At 36.8% G+C, this 19,834-nt stretch overlaps 1 protein-coding gene across 1 annotated transcript; it reads right to left on the bottom strand.

Moving 5' to 3' along the window:
• Positions 1 to 1,638: 1,638 nt before the first annotated feature.
• LOC575191 (LIM/homeobox protein Lhx4) lies at positions 1,639 to 19,331 on the bottom strand. Its single transcript, XM_030997009.1, has 7 exons — positions 19,030 to 19,331; positions 13,740 to 13,914; positions 11,429 to 11,631; positions 8,316 to 8,351; positions 4,126 to 4,283; positions 3,464 to 3,674; positions 1,639 to 3,014 (listed from the first exon to the last, which is right to left on the bottom strand). The coding sequence occupies exons 1-7, from the start codon at positions 19,112 to 19,114 to the stop codon at positions 2,548 to 2,550; spliced, it is 1,335 nt and encodes a 444-aa protein (XP_030852869.1). The 5' UTR covers positions 19,115 to 19,331; the 3' UTR covers positions 1,639 to 2,547.
• Between the last annotated feature and the right edge of the window lie 503 nt (positions 19,332 to 19,834).

Here is a 19,834-nt window from a genome sequence, read left to right as displayed (position 1 = left end):
TGACTTCCAAAACGAATGGATTTCCACTTTTCTGCATTCGGAGAGTGCAATCCAGAAAAAGGGAGGAAACGTGCTTTTTCGTACCCATTTTGTTTAGATGCAGGTTAGGGAAGTCATTTATCCCTTCACCTTCAGACGTATAAATAATCTTGAAATGAATGAAGGTGCAATAATTGTACATGTCTCTGTGTACATAATGTATGCCACTGCATGACTTTATGCAAATATAATCATGATAATTGCACACGCAAAATAAAATCAATGCCAGCATAACCAGAAGTTGTTAAGCCGTTGCCCAATATGCGCGGATTCTAGTAATAATACTCTTTCATGGAATGCTACCTGAATAAGTATAGGTTTGACCTTAAGTCGCATTTCAAGCCATCATTTTCAGTTTTCGGAAATCGGACGTTATTATATCATAGACGTTTACTAGAAGCTTGAAAACTGCAAGCTATTATAACCGATTTTTGACGACACACTTTTTTGTTCATTGGAAAGTGAATCGTAATTCAACTACGCATTCGCTATAAACTTCAAAAATTGTGACTTGAAAAGTTTATCTGCATCGATGCCACACAAATTCATACTGTTAAAAAAAATGGTCAAATAAATACATTGGTTAGTGATCACTCGATGAATATTGCACATGCTGTCCTGAAATGTTTTTAAAAATCCTGGGCCCCATTTCACAAAACTTGTCATCAGTGACAAATGACAGTTTTTGTTCTAAAACTTCTTGTGATCAGTGATCTGATTGATTATCAGCAGATTTATCACTGATTTTTGTTATTTGTCGTCGGAAAAAGGCTTTGTGAAGCGGGTCCCTGATTTTTGCTAGGTTGGAATGCTACCAGAAATTCGATTGAATCGAAATAAAATGTTGCTAAACAAAAGTACTTGCATCTCCAGATAAAGGTTCTTGTACATGTTATATGGAATGGATTCATAAATATTGCAAGAAACGGAATGTTTTTTTCTTCTTCATAAAGTACTGTCATTAATGAACGAATGCACGAAGTCATACATTTTTATGTCGATTTCAGCCGAAGCCAGTACAAATCATTGCACAATTGCGAGTATATTGTACTATCAGATAATGTGACAATATAGCTCCCATATTTAGTTAAATTGTAATGCTAGCTTTTAAAGGTATACGTTCCAATGCAATTATAACTAGATGCCCAATGGTAAATCGCACTAAAAAATGGAAATGGTCCATAACAAGTAGCCTTCTTGAAGCAAAATCAATACCTCGTAATTATATTTTCAGATAATCATCATTAATGATTGAAATAATGGGCCTTTGCACATAATAAATAAATAAATAAATAAATTTAAGAATAATTAGATAGATGAATAAATAAAACATGTAGATAACTAAAACAATAGGTTTAAACGTAACTCTTTAGATTAAACAAAAGAATTATATTTCTTCAAGAAGTTCTACTTCAGTTGAGTCACGAATGACGTCGTTATGTTACGTAATGTATTGTTACATAATAACTCGTGATACGTTACGTAACATCTCTTGAATATGTCGGTTATATACCATTCCGTTTTATAAAAAATAAAAAAACGATTTTGGTCTTGACGACATCAGTCTTGCAAATGTAATGATGTTTTGTATTTAAAAAAAAAAAAAAAAAAAAAATTCTTCAAGAAGTTCTACTTCAGTTAAGTCACAAATTACGTTTTTATGTTACGTAATGTATTGTTTTATATCTCTTGAATATGTCACTTATATACCATTCTAAATTAATTAAAAAACGATTGTGGTCTTGAAATCTTAGACAATCAGTATATCATTAGCTAAAATAAACTATTTCCATGTAGACAGTGAATGAATTACAATTCTTCAGTCATTTTTCAAAATAACTTTTCAGCTTGGAATCGAAATAAGATGCCCGTATAGTTGGTCAAATTTGTAGCACGTTTTGATTGCATGAACCCACGACTATATAATGCTTCTGGAGGAAAGGATTGCACTTGGATATAAACGAAAACATTTTTTTGAAAGAGTTGAATATACATATTTTGAATGAATTGCATAGCACGGCAAGTATTTTGGTTAAACAAATTGGGATTACACGTGTTGAAGTCATAGTAGTTATCAACATTTTGTCCTCAAAATTAATTGCAACCAGTGGAATAAATGAAATGAAACATACCCATATACACGTCTTGTACAAACACATTGCGAACTGAAGTTTATGACATTGCAAATATTGTCCTTCACAGAAATGATTAAAATTATATTTGTTTGATTAATTCAAATTCAAATTGCACGCAGTATGATACAATGTTTGATAACATTAACTCATCAAATCACAATCATTATAAATCGGAATTCACCAATTTTTCTCAGCCGCTATTCTCGTAAAGTCCATGCAGCTACTGGTAAAATCTTTCACAACATCTCGCTTTCCTTCAAAAAAGAGTCTGGCCACTTTGCATATCATGCATATTCATTCGGCGATCACGAGGTCAAAGTTAATTTACACTAGTCTTGTAGTGTCCAGTCGTTCTCTGCGGAGAAGCCGGTCTTTAATACTGATGTGGGAGCGGGTGAGGGTGTGGGTGTGGATGGGGGAGGGAGTGGTGCTCTAACCAGGGGCCGGGATGCGGATGGGAGAACTCTTCGTGGAAACTGCCTGGGGGTGGTGGCGTGACCACGCCCATATCACCTCCCGGGTTGACGACGGCCCGCATGGCCTCGCCCAAGCCGTGGCTGGCGGCGCTCATGATCCCCGGCATGCCCGCGGCCTCCGAGAAAGGGATCCCAGACATGCCGAGACCGTTGGTGTGGTGGTTCGGGGAGAGTTGAACGGGGAGGGTCGGGGAGGGGTTGTTGACGGGGTAACCGCTGTTTACTGACGGGGCTGTCGGTGGGGGCGAGAGGAACGAATCGCAGTGGTTCATGTACGGGCTCGACAAGGGTATACCGGGAGGGCCATGATGATGTCTGTCGTTCTGAAATGTGATTCCATGATCAGGCATACCTGGTGAGTGATCTGAACAATTAAAGAAAAGAAAACAATTATCAACACCTGCTTCACCGATCATTTACATTTCACCAGACAAAAAACAACAAAATTCTCCTCTCATATTCGTTAGATAGTTGCAACATTCGATAAAATTAACAGCAAAATTATTCGGGGTTGATTATCAACAAAATTATAGGGCCTACATTCTTGTTGATATTTCCATTTTAATCAGAATAAAAAATTATGTTGTTACGAGTCATGTACATATAAAACTTTCACTTCCTTCCCCCTATACAGTAGTTTTTGTCTAGGATGCTGAATACAGGGAGATAACATCTCCCTGCTGAATGGCTGCGATTTGTTTTTATCATTCTGATTTTAGTCGGATGACTGTATGCCAAGCTTTTTTAGGATGACCAAATGAATAGTTTGAATTCTTTTAGCATCTATAATCTCAACTCTTCTACCTCACTCACCATCATCAAAAGCCATCTCCCCGTCAAAGACGGTCGTGTCGTCCAGGTCTGAGGGTTCCAGCTTGACCGGTGACGCAAGAGGTTCTGGACCACTGGCCGGACTGCTCGCCTCGTTGACCCGTTTGATGTTCCGGAAGTAGTGTCCCCAGCGCTGACGGTTTGCGTCCTTCTTCAGCCGCTTTTCCTTGGCCCTTCGGTTCTGGAACCAGACCTGAATGCAAAGAGGAAAGTTGTCATTGGTTGGTTGATTGTTTGTTTGATTGCATTAATTCACTCATTCATTGATAACATGATCGATGACCGATTTTTGTTAAAAGAAATTATACTGTACTTTTTCGAAAAAAGCACTGTCTTCAGGTTAGACTAAAAAGGATCACAAGTTTCTAGGGAACGTATTATAAGAGCTGGTAATTGATTCCATAAACATGGTGCAACAGCTGAGGAAGCCCTGTCTCCAAGAGATGACCTTGTTCTCTGGGCTACAAGGAGGTTCTTACCAGAAGAATGGTGACTACTAGTTGGAACATAATGACAAAAAAGATTTTCAATATAAATGAGGGTGCAAAACCATGTATTGCTTTCCAAGAATTGAGCAAAATGTACTCAATGTGTTCTATGACTGGTAGCCAATGTATGACGAAGTGAACTTCTCTTAAACATACCTGGACAACTCTCATGTCGAGTCCAGTTTCTTGAGCGAGCTGCTCACGAACGTGTCTAGCAGGTTTAGGACTGTTCGAGTAGGCTGTCTTCAGGGTCTCAAGTTGCTTGGCTGTGATTGTCGTTCGGGGTCGTTTGTTACTGTTGTCCATCTCCAGTTCTGGTAAGGGAGAGAAAAAACAGGAAGAAAAAGAAATGATAAGAAGCTCGGTTTGGACAATAATTTATAGACGGTGAACTTTGCCCGTTGCAACCGATGCTTCATTTTAAAAGAATCGACTACCCCTACTCAGCACATTGCTATCATTTTCGTTACCCGCTGACTGGGAATTAGGAGACTTCGTTTTTTCTTGATTATGTTTCCAGTATCATTATAAGATTACTTTATTTGTTCCCCTCACATCTTGTCGCTTTATGTTCATGTATAATGTACCATGTAATTTATTGCACTGCGTTTCCAACTTCTCTACTCTAACTTCCTTTCCCGTTATTTCTTTCATTTCCTTTCTTCGTCCATTTTTTTTTTCTCTCCTTCTTGTATGATTGTATAGTGCATTGTTCTAAGTTGTATCCGACACAAGCGTACGTTTTTAGGATTTACACTGTCTAATTTGTGTTAAAACTCCTAAAATGTTCTGTTGAATAGCTTATTTCATGATGTTTATACAAATGTATTACTTGAGTATTTTGCTGATATGAACAAAGAAAAGGAAGAAAATAGATGTTACTTTGAATTGATTTTTTTTTTTTTAATTGAGTCATCCATGCTAGTCAGGCCTGTGTATGTAATTCCTCCTTGCGCCAATAATTAACCCTGGTGGTTGCACTGTTTATGTTGTTCCCCCTTTGTGTTCAATCACTCTCACGCGGTGCGTCTGACGCAGTCTTGCGTCGGCTATAATGACGCATCACGTGCAGCAGGCACTAAAGAAGTGGTCCGAGTGAGTTGCGCTAATGGTGCAACCGGTAGTGAAATCATATTTTGACGCAGGAGGCATGCATTATGTGCAACAGTTATGTGCATTTTTCCTTCATTTGACTGACAACTTGACGAGTCTCCTGGGACTCATTTGCCATTATGGAGGGATCAGCAACCACTCATCACCATCACCATAAGGGGAGGGGGGGGGGGACGGGATGAGGGATAATGTGATACCATCACTATCTGCGGTTTGATGGTAGAAATATTAATAGAGGTGCTGTTGCTATGATGCTTGCTCGGGTCAATAGCCCATGAAAAAAGTCTACGATTTGTACGTGCAGAATAATTCAACGAACGCACATTGGAGAGTACGGTGGTTTGGGGTTGGGGGGGGGGGAGAGGGGGGGGGTGGGGAGGGAGAAAGATGGAAAGGGGCAAAGATGATAGGCAGAGTTATAATGGATGTATAAATCATTGAGCGGCGTAATGCAGGCGAGAGAGTGCATGGAGAAAATGATAAAGCCGTCACGCTTGGCGGCGGACGCACATATTTTTCAATACTTGATATTCACATGATTTTATAATGGCCCCAGGTCTCCGCATTGCAAAGAACAAGCGATTTCAACGGCGTCAGTCTACCGGCAAAAGGTGGGCAGGGTGAGCAAAACCTTTGCAGTAAGCCCGGGGAAATGGAAATGTATGAAGCGTCAACAATGGTCTAGAGAGAGGGGGCGATGGCAAACAATTATCATGTTTTTGTCATCGGCAGAATGCGACAAGATACAAGAGCGATCATCACCAAAAATCGTGGCATATTTCCGAGAAGATTCAGGGGAGTCGATCTAAAGCATTTGCGATGAGATCATGGAAGCGAAGTTGAAAGAAATAGTCATTAGTTTTTTATCGGGGTGCATTTCAGCCGATGAATATTTAATGATCGCTAGATGAGGAATGGAATATGGCGGTGTTTCAACCCTTTGGCAGGTGCCGAAGTCGGCCGGGAGCCACTATGAACAACCTGTTACACTGATATCAAGAAAATAGTATAGCTACAAGTGTCTTTGATGTTCTTTAAAAGCAAACAATCCGTTTCTGGAGTAGCTACAAGTGTCTTTGGTGTTCTTTATAGCCCCTCTAAAGTGCTGGGAGTCCCAAATTAGCCAGACATTTTGATGGCAAAATTCCACTTAAATTGTATCATACTGTGAAACTGAAAGAGGATGACATTTAAGACACACTTCTGCAATATCCCCCCCCCCAAAAAAAAAGGTGTTTTAAGAAAAATATTGATGGAAGAATACATAACTTGGGTTTTCCATTGTAAGCAGATAACCTAAATAAATCACTAAATAACTTTGTTTTGCTCTTTTATTAAGATAAGATTAATGCAGCGATTTTTGTAGGAATGACTGTCAGAAACATAAATCGTAAGTGGGTACAGTCATTCAATCTTGATGAGAAAAATCAAATTAATTGATGGCAAGGGTTGTATTGCAAATCAGTCATTAAAAAAATAAGAGGGTTTATCAGAGGGATATTTTGAAGTTGCTAGCTCGTCTTACAGGAAGAAAAGTCCAAGTTCAAGTTCAAGTTTATTTATTTCACTTTATCAAAAAAAAAACATAATTGAACATAATGAACTGTGGGTAGTTATTATAACTAAAGTGTATCTTATCATATCAGTACTCAATTATTAAACAAGAATTTAGTTTATCATGTTTTATTTTGCCTTTAAGATAAGTCCTCACTTGCATGGTATTCTTTCCATGATAGACCAGAGCAATATAAATGAATTAGTGCTGGATTCATCATGTAACTATATCAAACTGAAAACCCAACATAGTGTCTTTTCGCACTGGAGAGAAAAAGAATTTACAGTCTCATGATCTACGCCTAATTATTAGCCAAGGAATTTAGTTTATTATGTTTTATTTTGCCTTTCCGATAAGTCCTCGCTTGCATAGTCCTTTTCCCATGATAGACCAGAGCAATATAATGAATTGGTACTGGATTAATCGTGTAATAACTTTATGAAACTGGAAACCCCATATAGTCCTATACTACGCCTAATTATAAGACAAGAATTTAGTTTATTATGTTTTATTTTGCCTTTACGATAAGTCCTCGCTTGCATAGTCCTTTTCCTATGATAGACCAGAGCAATACAAATGAATTGATGCTGGATTCATCGTATAACTACATCAAACTGAAAACCCCATAATAGTCCTACGCGTGTCTTTTCGCGCTGGAAAGAAAAAGAACAGTCTCATGATCTACGCCTCATTTGACGCAACAATATATTAATGACATGTGATTAGAAAATGATCCAGGGAAATTACTCCAATCACCATTAGTTCCATTTAACGTTCGAGCTTTATAAGGTACGTGGTATTGACGAACGCATGGCATTAATTTCCCACGATCTTGTCGCCCCGGCTATTAGTGCAACATTTTTTGGCGTATTTTCCATTGTTTTGGGTTTGTTATCGAAATCCAGCCTTGTGAAAGTTTGGAACACCCGTTGTTCTTAGAATACACCATCGACATATGAACACGAATACTACTGAGACGTATAATTATAATAGCTGCCGAAAGTATTATAAGAGAATGCATCACAAATTTATAAAAAACAAGACCTAAAACGAATGATTTTAGTGCAAAATTATTCTTCCATTTTGTTTTATTTTTTTTCATTTAAGGATTTTGGTAACTCTTTGGAGACATCCATCCACATTTTGAGGTTTGGCCTTATACCTTAAGATTTAGAGCCCTGAATTTATACAAGATGCATGAGAAGAAAATACAAATTTTCTGCACATAATTATTGCTATATCCCTTTTTACCATATTGTGTCCGACGCCAGGAATTAACCAAAAAAGGCCTTAATCATTGTTTTTATTTTATTTAATTTGTTATGGATATGTTAAATTCGTTATTATACGTGTATACGTCAATAACATTTTGACATGAAGTTATTATTGTTTGTATATTTTGTATTGTACCTTACGTTTATATGTTCTTTGTTATTCAGTTATTGTATTTGGTAAAATGCAGAAAACAAATCAAATCAAATATGTTAAGTAAAGATCTGCATCAATATTCGTATTTTTTTTTAGCTCTCTGTCTTTTTTTTTTTCTAGTTTGCTTTTAAATGCACATCGAAATGGGGAAAGGGAACATTTTAAAGCAGAACTCACTGATACAGAAGGAAAGGGTATATAAAACATAAAGGGAGTTTTCTTTGTGAAATTTTTTAATTTTTTTAAATACCTTGATTGAGATGCTCTTGTGGATCTCGGCAAATCCCTACGAGATAAAATAGAGATAAAAGCAAATTGTTATTTTATTTTCCAATTGTGGCCAGTGAAAATGTGTGCATTATTATTGAGCCCGTTTAATGATCCAGAGCAAAAAAAAAGTTATGGGTTAAGTTAAACATTTATAAAAAATATGTACATTCTTGTTATTGAGGACGCGTTTGTTTTTTGAAGAAAAAAGATAATGGTTGAGTTTCGAGAATAAGAACCTTCCAAAAAAAGTCATCATTTCAATTAATTAAACTAAAAAATTTTAGCTCCTGTTCTATTAGGGGTAATGAAACTCTTATGCGATATTTACGTGGGAAAACTGTGCGATTTCGTTAAATATTAGATGATTTGGATAAAACGAGCAGAGTGTTTTACGTGGGAAAATTGTGTTATGTTGAAGGGGGAAGAAGAAAAAAAATCATCAAGACATATGTCGCTATTTTCCGGTAGGGTGATGACGGGGGTAGTGGATTGGAACGAATGGATTAACAGGGGTAACGCAATAAACCGGATTATTTGACAGAATGGTAGTCGTTGCGTGGTATTTATGGGAATTGTCCCGGGCGAGAAACCCTGAGAAAAATAACGATAATAAATGACCATCTCGTGTCACTCTACTATGGAGAGCATTGTCTTCACTGGACATGCAACGATGCGCTTGTTTAAACATGATTCGCAATGCGAGACAAAAACAACAACAAAGTGGATGGTGGGAAACCTTGGCACGTTGTCATGGTAACGGTTATTTGTATGTTTTGCTCCTTATATCACGCGATTCTCGGTCATGATTACTAATCCCAAAACATGTAATATTAGACTTAGGCCAAATAAAAAAAAAAACATGTTTAGCGTCCTGTGTTTTTTCGAAAAATAGGAAGGAGGAGGGCCCTTTTTTTTTTTTTTTTCTTTCAAAATAGCCGCTCAAAATGGCCGCTCGGTACATTTTCCCTGACAGTCGGGCTATTTTTCAAGATGGCCGCCGACAATTTTTTTTTTTTTTTTTTTAAATCAGAAATAGATCCATTTTAGCAGTGTTTTTCATGTTTTTTTTCTTTAAAACTTTTTTAAAAAATTTAAAAAAATAAATTTAAAAAAAAAAAATAAAAAAAAAAAATAGGAGGCGGCCCCAAAAAAGGAAGCGGGCGGGGACGCTAAACATGTATATTTTTTAAATGACCTTAATTATTTCAATGACAATAACAATTTTTTAACAATAAATCGTAGATCTAAATTTATAAATATATATATTTCTCTTTTGCTACGCGTCTCAAAGTGCTGCTATATATATCTGGAAGGATAAACGAGTCAAGCCTTTCTCACATTCTTTGAAAAGATTATCCTTTTACAAGTATAGAATATCTACGACTTCTTTTATTACGAAATTAGTCTTGGATTAAATGATTAACAGACTATGTGAAGGAAACACACTATAGTTGGAAGGACAAGGACTTATCTTCAATAAGGTATAGCTTAAATGTTATTCAGGAGGTAAGCACGTGTATTTTGGGGAGGTGAAACCTTGCAAAACCATTCGTATTACTATCTCTCCAAATTAGAACAAAACATCTTTTCTAATGGAAACGAATCACTTGGAAATAAAACGAAATTTCCCACGAAAATTACGCAACTACTTGACGTACAGCCATCCTGCGTGCATGCGCCCTTTCGCGTCCGAAACCCCACATAATGGTATAAGCTCGATTTCAGCACGCGGCCTTTTAATGGTACCTGGCATCGTACGCTTTATAAAGTGGTATCAATGCTCGTTCTAAGATGAGAGTAATGGTTCATTACCTGCAATTAATCACCATGCTCAATTTTACAAGATAATTATAATCAAATATGGACAGCAGAATAGTTTGCTTTGCTACTCGAAATAAAGCACCAGTGGTTGTCTGTTTGTAAGTTTGTATGTGCGTTTGCTTGTTTTATATAAAGTCTCTTGTTACTCAATCGTATGATCGTTTTTAAGTAAAAGAAGTAGGCCTAAAATATATAAAGCTGATTGGCTACACCATTCATCTTCATATTTTAAATAGGAGAGAAAGCAAGCTTAACAATCGTTTCTAAATCATAAACTAAAACAACAACATTATATCCAAGAAATCGGATATCATATTCTACAACATATAGAAATAATCCCTATTCTCTTGATTTCTAAAAAGGGTTCAACTTTATATTGCTTACCAGCTAACGTCTAATTTAATGGCACTTAACATGTGCAATTCATATTTATTCTCCATGCAGTCTACTTTTTCATAACAGAAAAAGACAATAAAGTTAAGAAAATACTTTTCTTTACATACAAAACTATTACATTCCTGCCTTTATTCCAGACATGGGTCACATTTTCATCTGGTAAGCTTAGTGCTCCCTCCCCCCCCCCTTGAATCTATTTATGGTATTTCACATGCGTAAATATTAGATGGGCTTGCAATACGGAATATCGAAAATGATTTACAAAATATTCGCTCTTACCCATCATTACACGATTTACAAGAATGGAATAATACAGTTAAACGTTTTTTTTTTTAAAGAGAGATGACTAAAAAAAATAAAGCAAATATTATTTTGTTTTTGTTTTTGTTCTTGACGAAGGGATCAAGAAAACGACCTGGTCACACCCCCAAAAAGAACAATAGTCGACGAAAATCTCGTCCGATGGGACAAATATCTTTGTTACAGTGTTTCCTTTTAGGGCGTGTTTGCATTATTTTTATCATGAATTACACATTGAGCAGAGAGAGCAAAATTCAAAGAAAATTGTGATTTTATTTCCAATGTAGTACGATATAAAATGTCGTTCTCGAAAAAGGACGTTTTATTTCAAATTCATCATTAAAGTTTTGACATTGACAATGTGGTGTTAAAAATGAAACCACCATTTTCGTGTACAAATTTTGAAACTTCCTTTCGCATTGGTTCATTTTGATATTTTGTTTAAATTCTTAAATGATGAAGAAGTGGAAATGAGATTAATTATTGCTCATTTGAAGAGGGAGAACTGAATAATTTAGAAAATAAGTGAACACTAAAATGCTATGGGATACAAAATTAATGATTTCATTTTAGTACCTCGTGCTTTGGCTGCCTCGTAGTCTTGCTTGCAGACCAATTTGTTGTCAGTCATGAGGAAGAATTCGTCACCGGTCGACAGCTGTCGTGTGCAGATGATGCAACAGAAACAGTGGAGATGATAGACGTTGTCGAGGGCTCTGCGGACGATCTCGGTCGGGGCGATGCCCTTCTCGCACGAAGAGCACTTGGTACCGAATCGTCTGTATGGCGGAGGGGTGGAGAATGAGGAGGAGGAGACAGAGGAGGAGGTGGAATGATGAAGATGATGAAGATGAGAGAAAGTGAGAGAGGGATGAGAAGGAAAAGAAGAAAGGTTTTTTAAAAAGGGGTGAGGAAGTAGAGATGAAAGAGAGAATGAGGAAGTAGAGAAAGGGAAGAGAAGAGATACATTTATTTAATACGGTCATTTTGGTTTTTGTAAAATCATGAAATCTAAAAATAATATGAACGCAATATTCTTTTCATAAAACTCATATAATGATCTTTCTGAATAAATTTGTATACATACAAAAGGAATCACAAATGTTGCATAATCTTCAACGACAAAAAATAACCTTTTTAGTATTTCATTCACGAAAATCGATATACACTTTTATTGTCTACATGGCTTTTGTTTTTCTTTACATATCTCTCTCTCTCTCTCTCTCTTTCTTTCTCTCTCTCTCTTTTTCTCTCTCTCTCTCTCTCTCTATCTATTTATCTCTGTCTCCTTTCCTTTGTCGCTAAAACGGTACCGGTATGGTCATGACGAATAACTGGAATAGTTCCCATCTTGCTCTACTTCCAGCGAGATTATTCAGTAAGAAAATGAGAACACCTTCAAAAGGTAAACAACCTGCAAGTGCGATGCACGAGATCATCGGAAGTGGCGCCAACGCAATCTGTTCTGGCGCCGCGGCCAGGGTGCCAGGCGCAAACGGGGCACAGTTAAGCGGTATCCGTAGGGCGCATGATAGGTGAAAGGATAAGCTATATTTCGCGCCCTTCTGCATTCCACTGCGGGCTACATGATGTAAATTTCATTTCGCGCGCCAAAACATCTTGCACATGTCTAGTTGCGTTGGGTGTTAAGGGTTCGAAGGGGGTTACATATCTTGAAGCGATGTCGAAAGGGGAAGATGCTCTATAACACCACCCGGTGAATGAACCTTGCTCCGTCTGTCGGATTGCCCTTAACCCCTTTACAGCCAGCGCTAATGCGATCATAGAGGAAGATGGGTTCGGGGGAGAGTTGGCGGGTTAAGGTGTCAGCGGCCAATACCCGAGCATTTCTTCACCCCCGGCCATCGGTCTACCTCATCACGACGGTTGGTCGGGAGGGTTTCCGCGGCGATGTCACCGTTACCCTTAGGGGGTGTGGCATCGTCGTATCTTGTATAGGGGAAAAGCTGGTATGAAGTGACTCTTCAGGGCGTTGTCCTAATTCACATGACGCGAACAGACACCCCCGAGGCTCAAATAAGCCTGATTAGTTCGGACCTACCACCCCCCCCCCCTCTCTCTCTCTCTCTCTCTCTCTGTCTCTCTCTCTCTCTCTCTCTTTCTCTTTCTTCCCCTATCTCTCTTTCTCCATATATATATATATATATATATATATATATATATATATATATATATATATATATATATATATATATTTCTGTCTATCTATCTATCTATCAGATGAGCCTATTTACCTATCATTGTTATTTTTTCTTTCTACTTTCATATTCATTTTAAATATTCGTTATCATATTCATCCAAAATAATAATCTGATGATCATTAAATCAATTTCCATATTGGAGATTGATTTGACGGAATAATTTAGTGTCGCTTTCTACTTCCCCTTTTTCAACCTGCTCTGACATTTACCATGGAATATACTCGGTATAGCATCGACAAAAGCATGCATAACATTACAAGATCATTGCGTAATATAACGAAAATTAAAATAGAATTTGAATTTGCAGGACCTATTGCTGCAATAGGCGCCTACCAGAAGTGGACACCGGCATAATACAATAAGCCATGATTATAATAATTATCATCGTCATCGTCATCATCATCATTATCTCCATCATCATCATCATCATCATCATCATCTTCTACCTCATCTTCATCATCTTCATCATCATCATCCTAATCATCATCCTCCTCATCATCATCATCTTCACCATCATCCTCTCCCTCCTCCTCCTCCTTCTCCTCCTCCTCCTCCTCATCATCATCATCACCATCATCATCATCATCATTATCATCAATAATAATGATCATAGATAGTAATAGAAATACATATGAATAAACTAATTTCGTTTGTAATCTACTTACTTAAAAAAGTCTTCCTTGCAGAAAACACCGCCGTCTCTGGAAAAGCATCGGTCGGTGAGCTGAGCGTTACAGTCGACACACCGCAAACACTTGGCGTGCCAGGCCCGGTCCACCACCTTCAGTATAAACCGGTCTAGGATAGGATGATCGCATCCAGCGCACAGTGAGATGGATTCTGCAAAGGAATGGAATAATGATAATAACAATTATGATTTGATTTAATTTGATCTTATTCGTCGACAATATTTAAAGTAAAATAACATTATGAAACGGTTCAAGATAGGTGATCATATCCCTCGCAGAGCGAGATCAATTTGGCAAGGGGATGGAATTTTTTGTCAATACATTTAAAGAAAACTGTCAAAATGAAACAAAATATGTTTTGACAGAGTACACGTTCACAAGAATGATATAATGATGGTGATGACAATAATAGGAATTATGATGATGGTGATAATGAAGATGATAATATTCATTTTAACAGCATCAATTTTTAATTTAATAATGATGACGATGATATTATAAGGATAAAGAAACAAACTTCCAAAGTGATGACTTTTTCTGAAGAAAATACCTAAAAGATATCAGTTCTTACAATGTCTATCGAGTTCTGATTATATAACAGCCTTCATAAATTATAAAATATTGATCAATATTGAGTTATTAATCATCTATATTCATTAGCTTGAACAAAATCATTAAGTCATTATTTCCCTTTCGGTCGAAAAGTAAACGTGCATTTATTATTGATAATACCTTATAATTGTGGAAATTAATCAAGGTTAATTCATTCGTTTATTCATTAAGTAAATCAAGTAATTAATAAGTCAGTTTCCATTCTTAATTTTGTTTGTAAAATAAGCTTTGGGCAATAGTGCAATCCATATAGACACAAAATTTGACAATTAAAAATGAAATAGTATAGATGGAAAATTGTATACGTAAATTCTTCTATGTCATATTTGTTTTTTTATATGAATTAAAGAAACACATGCATGGTAAGGGCATCTAAATCATCATGATCATGATAATTCTGTCATTTTTGTCCGAACTATTGATATTAGAGAATCACGTGATACTGTTAACAGTTTGTAAAGATCATGAACATAAATATCTGATGACATAAATTATAAAATTTGATAGTATGAATTATTTGATTATCTATGCTCTGTTTTTCAACAACAAAAATCCATGTATACACCCTCATATTTATGTTATCCATTGCTTTTTATCTCTTTGTTCTTTTAATTTTATCACGTTGACTTTGTGTCTATATTGAATATTCCTTTGGTAATGCATGTAAACAAGACGAGTTTCTATATATGGACAATTAAAGGTAAAGACCAGTTATGGTCATGCGATTGCATTGTGAAAGAAACGTTGTGGAATCGATCAGAAAAGGTTGATCATCTAGCATCTAGCATCTGCAAGGTTCTGGAATCATCAAAATGATAAGAAATTTGGCCCATTCTTCGTAAAGTTACAAGCACTATACACAGAAAGATGTATATGGGACTACCCTATATCTCTCACAGACCATGAGAGAAACAAATTTAACAAATACATGAATTAGTAGGCGGTTTCCCGGCAAATTTTTTATCATCATGTATTAGTCAAAAAATATTCTTTCACATGATTGGTAATGAGAGCTTCCATTTCGTTTTTTGAAATTGGGGCGTTTCCAATACTGGTCTTTACCTTTAACAATGAGTAATGAAATATAGAAAGGTGAATCTAACATGGGTTTCAAATATCTGCTGCGACTAGATGACAGTAATATGATCAAACATTATTCATATCATGTTGCTATGGGGATAGACATAGCGCGGAGGATGTATCTTTTCTCGGTGAAGAAATATTTTATAAGAAAATAAACCCAAATCCACGCACACCCATGCAGGCAATGGCTTACATTTTTAAAACAAGCACATCTTTTTCAAAACGGTCACGTATCATTTATATTAAGGTTTTTTATTCTATGGGGAAACATCTAGATTTAAATTGTAAGGTCTATTACATCTTGCAATACCATTAGAACAGATATTACATGTTGGTAATAATTATTTCTGTATTCTATTTTAACTATTTATTAAATAGCATTACGTAATTAATCATAATGCTATGCCATTTTGTTTATGAAGTACTTAAAAAAAATTAAAAATTAATGTTTGAGGCAGAAAGATTTTTTTTAAAAATCAATGCAATTGAGTAAAAAAAACATTAATAATAATAATGACAATCATAATCATGATGATAGGGATAATGATGATCATGTAAAAGACTTTAAAATATTTGAAAACTAGTTAATCTAAACAACTTCATAATTTCGAAAGATCAGCGTTTTGATCACCTCATAATCTGGTGCATTACCGGAAGAAAAAGAGAATCTTTGAACACTAAAATTTAAATTTTCTGCAATAACAATAAAAGCACGTCTTATAGTGGTTTCATATGGGTTAAACATTCTTTGCATTGACTTCAATCGAAGAAAGAAAGAAAAAGAAAAAGAAAAAAAAAAGATTTTCATTGATTAAAACCACTGATGAAAACAAATTGGAATCGGCACGCGAGCCTAATCATTATTTTGTCAGGATTTTTAGAAAAGAAAGGGTGCAAATATTCCTTTTAACATTTGCTCACTAATTTAATTACGAGAATGTCAATGGTATGATGATGAAAGCTTTGGCCTATTGGGAACCGATAAAATACCCATCGAGGATGTTTTCGTTTGCATGTCTATCTTTCCGTAGAACGATCGTGCCTAATAATATTTGAGCAAGGCATTTCGGACTTTACTCTCTAAGTATGCGATGAATTAACGAAGCAATCACAAAGCGATGAGATGAAATAATAAAAGAACTCTTATCCAAAATACATCACGTATCGATGAATGAAAATATAATAACAGACTATACGTGGTTGGATTATAAATACCTCTCAAAGTTTTGTTTATTTAGCGCAAGCTTCCGAATGGAACCGATATCGGAGGGAGAATTGATTATGATTAGAAGAAAAAAATAATGACGTATCATAATAATGGAACTAAAATGTCAACAAACTGCGATAGTATGTCTCTATATGAACCGTTCATAGTACATGAACTTCCTTGTGTGTATACCTATCTAATTTAGTAATTGGTCGTCTAATGTAATTTCGTTAATTGAATTGGATTTCTCGCAGTCTGCATGGGGTCCTCGGTTAGCATGGCGCAGGCGTACTTCTGCCAACGGAGAGCAGACGTGACTGCTAGCCGGTTGTCATGGCTATGAGCTCGCTCCCTAACCGATACGCTTTTGCCTGGGTGTGTGTCGGCTGCAGCGTTTGTAACCTGCCCGATTTGCTGTGTTTCTTCATCTTCTTTGAACGAATTATCAACAAAGATTTGAGAATATCTTAAGTTTTTAAGATGGATTGCATTTTACAAAGGTCACAGCGTGTAACGAGTATAAAACACACAATTAATAATGCAATAATTGGCTGTAACGCATACATAGAAGGTAGGCCAAAATATAAAAATCCTTTTACCAACACTTTTCTTTTGCCTTTAACTGTCCACAAGAGACGGTATGGATGTAGACATATGCCCTTTTACCTCAAAATGCTTTTCCATAATATGGAAAATTCAAAGTGGCCTTTACCCTTTTCTCGGTTCATGCAATATTTCTCATTAAAAAAAGCTTTTTATAAAAGTATGGCTTCCCTTTGTATTAATATTTCAATCGTTCAGAGATTCTTTTTGTACTCTTCATGTCATTCTTTTCCTCATGCAGTCACGCTATTGGAAAACAACATTTTAGGACGCTTCATAAAAATTAAATAGATAATCTTGTAATGTTATAATCCGCAGATGTGAATTTAGAGAATTAACAATTTTCCATTCGTACATACAAATTTAGTACGTTTTGAAATGATTAAACAAAAATAGGGGCTTAGAGGTACTGAATGTAATCACTTTTTCGAATTGATTTAAAAGAAAGAACTGTGATAAAATTCACGAGTATTCCTAAATTTACAAGCATGTACAGAACCGAATGAACTATGCAAAGCAGCCTTAATGGTATTCTGCCATAATGGTCACGAGAACAAAACAATCCTTATACAAGTAAATAATCACCACACATCATCTACGACACCATCAATATAAAATTATTTCTACAAAATGCATTTAACACCTACGGAAACCACAGGTAAGTATAGATCGAAAGTCAATGATTATAAAAAGAATGTAAACAACAACAAAATCATAAACTATCAAGCCTTATCATAAATTATCATGATATTATAGAACATACATTTTTATTAGAAGCAGGAAAATACGCGAAAACAAAGAGCTGCATATTAAAACGTCGTGGATTACTATCGAGGATAACGGAGATTATGAACAAGAAAGAAACGGATTATCATAGTCATTGAAAGGTTTCATAAACGATGTTTGGGACAGATTACTATTAAGAATCCGTTTTAATTCTGATGGAGCAATCTAAGAAAACGGGGACAAAACATAAAAAGACAAACGATTTTATTTTTTTCTTAATATTTTCTTGAGATACTGCACAGCATTTAGAGTCGCCAAAATGAAAGAATTTGTAGCAATGCGGCATTCGGGGGGAAAATGGAGATAATTACGTGCCGGGATCGACTTGAACGGGGGCAAATTCAATTGAAGAGGAAAGGAAATCGAATTATGATGAATATAAGAATTGGCTTAGTACGGGCGTAAATCAGATCAGGCAACGCTGAAGCGCGGTTGATGCAATTACGCTCTCCCCGAACAGCTCTCTAGTTTCAAGTCCTAACCAAGTTGGTGGGGGAGAGAAACGGGGTTTTAAAATTTAAAAGAAGAAGAAAACGCGATAAAAGATGCATGATTTGGACAAACTACGGCATCAAGAGGTGAAAATGGAGCGGAAAGAGGATGGGGAACTTGAATTCGTTCGCCCGGATAATAGCTTTACTGATGAGGCGGGTTTGAGCGGTTGTGAAGTGAATTAGTAAAGGGTTAAAGGAGGCTAGACTTTGGTGACGCGTTAAGGGTGGAGGACCAGAAAAAAAATGAGGGGTTAAGGATTCGAGCCTGATTAAAGGTTAAGAGTAAGTAATCACTGGAGGTTCACGGCTAAACGGTTTTGATTGGAAATGGAGATGACAAGTTGAAAACGTCGGATGTGGATTATCGGGGGGTTCCCTCGCTATACTAATTCATTACGGCGGGTAGACATACGAGGATGCAATATTGACGAGAAAGCACAGACAATTAAGAAAATTAGTTTTTTTTTTCTCTCTCTCTTACTCTGTTCTTGAAATGAATCGTTGGTCGCCTGTGGCATGTTTCGCTCAATCTGGAGAGGTCCTCCGATAAACAAGTCCTGTTTCATGACACAATCTCCTCTGTTTTCTCCCGATGGTAAACTTAGCCTCTCGATTCCGCTCCGAACTTGGAAGAGATGATGGTGGTGGTGGTGGTGTGGAGACTGGATCCTAACTGCGAGAGGAGAGGCCGTATACGTCGTCTTAGCCTGAACGTAGTTGCCTGAGTGAATGAGAGGGGAGAAGGGGTTGGTAAGATGCGATCCCAGCCAGAGAGATGCAGTGGTCTCACTTTTTCCCTCTCTCTCTCTCGCTTTCTCCTTTTCTATATCTCTCTCACTCCTCGCTGTGACACGTGCGTGCGGGGGCTATCCCTGCACAGTGAGCTATTCAACCGCACGATCTTTCCGTAGCAGACAACACAGCCACGTACGGAACACGCGAGGGGCTCGAAAAGTCGTCCTGCCCGCGCGAGTCAGCGACGTGCGCACGCGACCATACACATGTCATTATCACTTTCGCCGCATCCCATTGGCTAAGAGCGTGGGAGGGCGTGGTGTATTAGCCAATCAGCTGTCCAGTTTTGCTTATGGCTTGTACTATTGGCACCGAGAGCTTGCTATTCTCATTGCTCAACTGTCAATCCATATTTCCCCCCTCTCCGGACGAAACAAAAAAATGAATTACCAGAGTAATATGAAGGGACAACTGACAAAATTACTGGAAATTAGGAACGATTTGAACAGCGTTTATAAGATAACAATGCATCAATGAGACAAAATTATGGC

The sequence above is a fragment of the Strongylocentrotus purpuratus genome, unplaced genomic scaffold (assembly GCF_000002235.5).
Source record: "Strongylocentrotus purpuratus isolate Spur 01 unplaced genomic scaffold, Spur_5.0 spur5_scaffold_4, whole genome shotgun sequence".
NCBI classification, from domain to species: Eukaryota; Metazoa; Echinodermata; class Echinoidea; order Camarodonta; family Strongylocentrotidae; genus Strongylocentrotus; species Strongylocentrotus purpuratus.
The sequence above is the reverse complement of the archived record's forward strand: the minus strand, read 5'-3'. Positions and strand labels throughout refer to the sequence as shown.